This window comes from Mercenaria mercenaria, unplaced genomic scaffold (assembly GCF_021730395.1).
Source record: "Mercenaria mercenaria strain notata unplaced genomic scaffold, MADL_Memer_1 contig_2101, whole genome shotgun sequence".
Lineage (NCBI taxonomy): Eukaryota > Metazoa > Mollusca > Bivalvia > Venerida > Veneridae > Mercenaria > Mercenaria mercenaria.
The window spans coordinates 62,041-69,648 of NW_026460138.1; the positions used below are offsets into that span (position 1 = coordinate 62,041).

A 7,608-nucleotide genomic window follows, 5' to 3' on the forward strand; every position below is an offset into this window, starting at 1 on the left:
GAACAAAACGTAGCTCTTTGTCATTCTAAGGTCCAAACTAATTGATATGAAGATACCATATCATTCTAACTTAAATTTTTAAATGATTAATGCGTTCTGATTTTCGAAATCAAGACGCAAAAAGAAACATTTTTAACGATGTAATCTAAATTTCGAAAGAAAAAACATTTTCAATATGTTTTCCACAGGAAAGGTTAGTATTTTTAAGAACAATCAGACGTCGGCCATAACGGTATGGATACAGCTAATCAAAGGACTATTTACGGTTTGGATTTAGTATATAGCGGTGTTGTTAGTAACTAAAATCACATTCTTACATCAAAAATAGATGTCAAAATTGATCAAACAAGAAACAATCACAGTGTCTGCTTCAATGTTGTCTGTTGGGTATTACACGTGAACTCTTTGTGACCTTGCTATACACATATGGCATAAAATGTAGGAAAGGTAATCAACTAAAAGGAAGATCTTTACATGTAAAACCCGAGACTTAACATTATAATGCCACTTGACACTAGTACTAATATCGTTAAAAAGTCAGGGTAATAGAGCATAGAGCAAAGCAAGATGGTATGAACATATCTATTTTATTACGATATGATAAAAGAATTTAAAAACACTGGCAAAATTACAGTTCGTTTGTGTAGACATCATGTTTGTAAACATTAAAGATTGCGTTTTGTAACCTTAACTCCGGCTTCCATATTTTAATGTTTCTAGTATAAGAAAAACGTGAGCTCAAGCTAAAACAGAACATAATCAAATATTAAAAAGGTCATTTTGTAAGTAGAGAAATTTTGGGTTGAAAACGTGTACACACGTATGACCTAGTAATCGAATTGTACATAACTTTTGAACAGTAGGTAAATATATTCAAATAAATTATAAAACTTAACAAAATAAACACATGGGTCAAGAACTAAACTTACAGTAATGGATGAATAAATGCAAATTACAACAGAGTACAATTTTAAAAAACCTAAAGTGCGAGAAATTTACACCTTTAAAGGCACTGACCTCCAGATCTGGCTAAAAGATCTTCCTTTCAAGTCGAAGTTTGGTCACTTATGAACATTAGCATATGAGTTTTTTCTTCTAACATATTTTAAATATTCCAAATCAAGAAAAAAGGATGACCGCGTCGGTAATCGAACCCCGTACCGCTGCGGCTATAATAGACATTTTGCCGTCGTCGTAACCGAGGTTACAATAGTGGAAGTAGTGAATTATGACTTCAAAATATAAGTATTTATAATCGAGAAATTTTACCTGGAGTAAGCGTTACAAACAATTTTCACTGTAAAAAGTAGTAAAAACAGCAAATTCATATATGTTTCCGTAACATAGTTTGTCAGTATTAAAGTGTTAAAGCCTTCATAAAAATATAGCATTTATTTCCATATATATTAGTTTTTGTCGAACGATCTGGAGGCCAGTCCCTTTAAAACGTTTCATACGATAACTACGATAAGATAGCCGATGTATTAGAGATTCAATAACATTGCAATGTAAATTACTAATAATATCCTTATAATAAATTTGTTAAATATATACAGAAAAGATAGATTGTATAGATTTATACACTATTCCGCATGATTGGATCGAGTGGCTGTTAGAGTGGGTGCATCGTGATTCAACTGGGTTCATCTTTTCAGTTGCTCTATTTTTCACATGTTGTCTTTCACGAAGACATTCCAGTCAGATGACACTGCAACAAGTTTCTTTTTCTTTTAATTTTCAAAAGTATTTTAAGTCAAAGGATTAGAACACCAAGTATTCATGCTTTCTTGTGCAGTATTCGTGCATAATTGCTTGCCTTGAAAGTAGATCGACGCAAATAAAATTAATTCTTTGGCAAAAAAGTTATGGCATGAATTTGACAACTATATCTCTTGGTGGCTAAATCCGGACTTATTTGTAAAATCTTTGGCTTTAACGATCACGTGTGAACGCTCTTTTTGTGGTAAGGTAAGATGTACCTGCTCTAACAGCATTACGCATTTGCCTCAAACATAATCAGTGGTTTCACCCTTTACCTCTTATGTTATATATGTTTTTTTAATGTTTGTATAACTGTCTAATTTAATCGAATGTTTAATAAGCTAATTAATGTGCATTAACAATTACAGTTATTTATGATTCGTAAACGTAGTTGATCACTATATCTTTGTACTTTGAACAGAAGTACTGGTATGGTCCGTACTAATTGTTGTTACTCCTGTGGACTTCTTCCCGGTGGCCTTTCTCTTTACTGCAAGTATCTGTTAGATAAACATACGCGAGACGTAAAGACAAATTGTTAGTTAAATACAATTGATTGTGGAGGAAGATCGTTCTCACCAATGACACTTGTCCGAGTTTCTGACCAGAACTAGCAAAATGTAAACATTGCGGCCAGTCCTTCCAAAGATTTGAGGCACTACAACATTTCATATCAGCGCCTCTCGCATGAACATTAAAAAACTCAAAGAGAACAGCCGTCAAAATGTTTGAACAAATATTACTACGTATGTGAGCAAGACATGTCCTCCTATGTAAACGAAGTTTAGGGTAAATGAAATGCTTACAACCTCACAAAATGACTAATCCCAAGGTTACAAGAAAGACCGATGTTATTCCATACAAACCTTTGGAACAAATATGACAGCTTGTGTCACCAAAGTTCCAATTACAAGAAATCCCGATGTTATTCCATACATGAGGATCTCCTTGTCCTTCAAAAGCAGCGACAATGTCAAACCAACTGCGCTCAGAATGACCACATTGTATATGCAGAATCCAATCTCGCGTGAATCATTAAGCGCTTTTATTTTGACCTGGTGTGTATAAAAGGGTAAATGATATAAATTACAAACGTTCAAATGTATATCCATCAGAAGGTTATACATCTTACCTTTTTATCTCATTTTCTATCAAAATACGGTATACACTAGACATGAAAATTAACAGTAATATATGACATTAGACACAAATTGTCAAAGTGTGAGATAAATGTACATTTAGTCAGGAGCTCGAACTCGAGACACCTCGCTTACAGGGCGAGTGCTCTACCGACTGAGCTAACCGGCTTCATGACAAATATTTTACACTTATGCGATTAAGTCCTTAACGAGAAATATATACTATATAAATTCTTTAATCTTGACAACACATATCGGTCTACCTTTTGAAATAATAGGGATATTATTTTTGAACACCATCCTTTCTAATTCTTGAAGCAAGGAATGTTTCAAATAAAAGCGAATAATATTTTCTGAAAACCTGTTAAAACAAGAATAAATCTCTATATTGTATACTGACATTTTTCGTTTCCCAAGCAAGGAACGCTCCAAAAATAAGGAGGCCACCCTCTACAACATATAATGGCCATTCAAAATACTTCGAAAATTCCGACTGACAAACACGTACAAATGGCCTCACTTCGGTATCATCTCCAATCATGTATACCTGGAAATAATATCGCTACGTTTTATCATCTGTCTCAAATAAATAAAACTTATGAGCCTACATGTTCACAAACGTATGAAATGAATAAGTTTTAATGTTAAATCCTCAAAGAAACCACAGTAATTGCCTAAATCATCATGTAAACTGTTTTAAGAGGTACTACCCAGATCTATGTGAATTGATTTATGCGTTCTATGATTCATAAGGATCTTTTCACATATTTTATCAACTATTACAGCGGTCTTAAAGTGACGTATAGAGGCTGTAAAGTCTCCCTGTATCTGGACTCAGTGTCGTCATCTTGGTCCTTTGGGATCATGAAAAACATTCATATTTACTGTAGAATTACGCTTAAGCCGGGGCTAGGGGGCGTTAGAGGTGTTGCATATTCCTTTACCTCTCATAAACAGAAAAAAAAATCAAACCGAGTCTGCAATTATGTATCTTCGTTGCGTTCTATGCTTCAAAAGGATCTTTTCTTATTATTTGATACTCTAAAGATATTATTATAAGTAGTGAAAATTTTGCGGAAACATAAATTGAGGATTGCGAGCAGATTCAGTGCCCATTGCGTATATATATAATACAGAAAGGTTTATAGGGTGATTTGTCCATTTCTTAAAGGTAAGTTGTACAATTTAAATCTGTTAAATAATAGTTATAATTCATAGAAAAGGTGATGTAAATGAGTCTGTAAATTACAAAGAAATTACTGTATTGAGTACGTTTGCAAAATTATTTACAAAGCAATAATTCATATTTCTGGGCTGCGAAACACAGTGTGCATGTATATACTGAGTACTGTTGACTATATTTTCAATCTCCACGATTTAACCAATCGCTTGTTGAATAAAAATATAAAATATTTGTTGCTTTTATTGACTTTATTAAGGCATTTGACAATGTAGCACGTGATTTTATATGGGAAAATTGTTGAAATTAGGAATTAGAGGTAAAATACTAGGTATTATCAAATCTTTATATCTAAAGTCATGCACATAATATGTTATATTTGTTTAGCGAAGAATGTATATGTGTAATAGGGGTTGCAAAAAGGGTATAATTTATGTTTATCTCCCTTTTTGTTTTTACTGTGTCTTCCACTTTTCTCTATTTTCATATTTATTTTGAACAGGTTAGGTGGTACAGATGTAGGTAAGTTCAAACAGTTCATGTTATTTTATGTAGATGATATTATTATTTTCTTCGAAACAGAATCATGTTTTTATATCCTTACTCGTTCTACCTGTAAAAACAACTTACAGGTTTTAATTTGAAGATTAACCTGCTTTAATCGATTCGATTCAGCTTATCAGACAGTTGTAACAGATACTTATTGTTATGTATTTGGATTAACAAACGTACGCATACATGTATAGATATGAAGTCGCTCTATTGAGTTGGCTAATAAAATAAAATATTCATTCGTTCCAGATGAGTTTATTAATTAGACATAGCATATATGTCTTCTTTTAAAATCAAAAGTAGTTTTAAAACATTCTGACATTTTATCTGTAAATCCATTTCACACGAAGAAATAAAACAAAGTCATCTATATGAATAAATCATGGTTAGAATGATGTACTTTGTGGAAAAGGTGATGCATGTTCATAATATCAAACGCAAAATAATGGTTTGACTAACCTCCTTTTGCAAATATTTAGTTACTATTTTGTGAGGTCCGACCGATTCCACACAATCAAAACCACAAAACAACTCCCACGAAAATTCCAATATCGCCAGAAGCTGATATCTTTGATAATCTAAATGTTCATGTCTATAAAGGGATTTACCTGTGCTTTTTTAATACTTCCAAAGCTTATCCATTTACGAAATTTTTGATAGGTCTTATAATGATCAAAAAACTTTCATCCGTTACACTTACATGACTTGGCATTAAATCAAAACGCTTTGGGAATCATATTATAAAATAAAAGATATAGCGTTAGTGATCAATAAATAGCACACTAATAATCCTACCAGACATTTCTTATGTACCTGTATGATGCCAGATAAAAACTGTTTGGCTATAAAATTTTAGGGGTCATTTCATTTAATTGTGAATTTTCAAAGTAAATGTTGAATTTTTTCTAGTATTTTATGTATGATGTAGATTGGGTACAAATATCATCATACAAAAATTTTAAAGCTTAAACAGTAGATCTAATTTTTTTTTTTAGACTTAAAACGTTTTCTGGTATCCTCAAAATATGCATGTATGTATTACTTTCTCGCAGTCAAATAAGTTCTTCCCGTAATAACAATGCTAATTGTGGATTGATACCCATCAATGACTTATAAGTAGGAATGAAGGACTACATGAAAATTAAATAAGAAGTTTCAGAAAAGTTTAAACAACTTGCTTAAAAAACAGTTAAAGACTACGTTTGGATATTTCAATTCTTAAATAGTGTATAATAAAGGTAAATTATAATATATAAATGTAACATATATTGTGGGAACCCCGTTTTCACATAAAACATAAGCATACACGTTTCATAAGTTGCTTGTTCTTGAATATCCGGTATACTCTCCATGTTTTAAAAACAACGATCCATATGTCACAGTAAATCCAAGGCTAAAACACATTAAACTCATCTGAAAAAAAAAAAAAAAAAAAAAAAATACATTTTTTTTCAAAATATTCGACAATGCAAAAAAAAGTAATTTCGAAAATTTTAAAGCATCATGCAGAAATTTTTTTTACTTGACATTTTATTCGTAAATTTTAGCATATAAAAACCAGTTATTTGTTAATCTCATTTCTTTTTTAACGCTTTGTACATATATCTTAATGTTGCGCTACTTTTGCCTTAAGTCTGAAATTATAATATTTGTTTACTTTCGTTGAAAAAAAATTTTTTTGGTATTGCAAAAAAGCAAGGATCTAAGTAAACTTTACTTTACAATGGCCCTTCGCTTTCGCACATGTTTTTAAGAATACTGTGCTGTAACAAAGACACACCCTACTAACACACGTTGTTAATATTCGAAAGAGGACAGCTTCACATATCTAAAAAGTAAAATGAGGTAAGAAAACTTTGATGTTATAACGTTAGAAAGACCGGTTAATTTTAAAAAAATCCAGTTTTAAGGGCAAAGGCAAGAAAGGGTTTATTCATATGTAAAGTGAAGAACTGCCCGTCACAACTATAATGTAAAAGAAAGGCCATATTTCATTGATTTTCAACGTTTTCAAGAGAAGACGTATTTTATCAAATAAAGGGAGCTTACATAACTTAAATGTAAAAGGGGTCACTTAAAGTTTAAAAGAGAGGGCATTCGTTAATTCAACAGTCAGAATATTATTCTTTCAATAACACATAAAAATATATGAACATAAATGAATACCTATGGGTTGCGGTACAACACGTTGAAAAAGAGGAAAGAAATGGCAAGACAAATTCCCCGGCTAGCCAGTAACGTCATTATAAACGAAAGAGTTATTGGATTTCATTTTCCTGGGACGTAATTAACGTGGAATCTCTAGGAATAACATTATCTAAAAATGATAAATGTAAGTTATATAAATTCCAAAGACGGATACAGGGGGATCAGACCCCTTTTACATTCTGTGAGGTGATTCTGCATTGAAAATAAGAAGTTATTTTGTGAGAAGTTTCGGCTAGCTTTGTTTGCAGACTGAATTATACATGGAGCTGTAACACTAATAATTGTAATCCCAATTAATTATAACTGTTGGGATTCGGGAAACATCGTAGCCCCCAAAAAAAGTCAAAATAAATTTTTGATCATCCCTTGTAGATAAAATATTTGACCATATACTAAAACCTCAACACCCGACTGTTTAACGAGTATGAGGTAAAATCCATTCTATAACTCATTCTATACCTAGACGTTTTCTAAAAACTCAACATGTATGTTAGGACAACACTCCTAACAGCCAATTTCTAAGTTGTCCCAAAATATATTCAAATTTTGCGATATAAAAATCATAAACAAAACAGTGACCTTTAGATCTAATGGCGGGCTTTCATACATGCTTGTCATTCAGATTATAAAAGACAACAAAAATATCTTCGGGAAAAAACTACCTTTCCCTTTGATGGCACCCCTTTATCCACTGAAATATTTTGGATTTTTTTCTTGTCTTAAACCCCGCTTGTTCTTTTCCCTTAAACAAAACAAAAGCACAAACAA

General features: G+C 31.9%; 1 protein-coding gene across 1 annotated transcript; it reads right to left on the reverse strand.

Moving 5' to 3' along the window:
* Positions 1-568: 568 nt before the first annotated feature.
* On the reverse strand, positions 569-5,134 carry LOC128552168 (gamma-aminobutyric acid type B receptor subunit 2-like). Its single transcript, XM_053533191.1, has 4 exons — positions 5,092-5,134; positions 3,301-3,447; positions 2,628-2,816; positions 569-2,261 (listed from the first exon to the last, which is right to left on the reverse strand). Exons 2-4 carry the CDS (start codon positions 3,439-3,441, stop codon positions 2,160-2,162), a joined length of 432 nt encoding a protein of 143 aa, XP_053389166.1. The 5' UTR covers positions 3,442-3,447; positions 5,092-5,134; the 3' UTR covers positions 569-2,159.
* Positions 5,135-7,608: the final 2,474 nt, after the last annotated feature.

Coding starts and splice junctions, on each gene's coding strand:
- LOC128552168 (XM_053533191.1), bottom strand. CDS start 3,441: ATGATTGGAGATGATACCGAAGTGAGGCCATTTGTACGTGTTTGTCAG. Junction 2,817..3,300: donor TTGCTTGGGAAACGAAAAAT/GTCAGTATACAA, acceptor TATACACACCAG/GTCAAAATAAAAGCGCTTAA. Junction 2,262..2,627: donor CTGTCATATTTGTTCCAAAG/GTTTGTATGGAA, acceptor TTTATCTAACAG/ATACTTGCAGTAAAGAGAAA.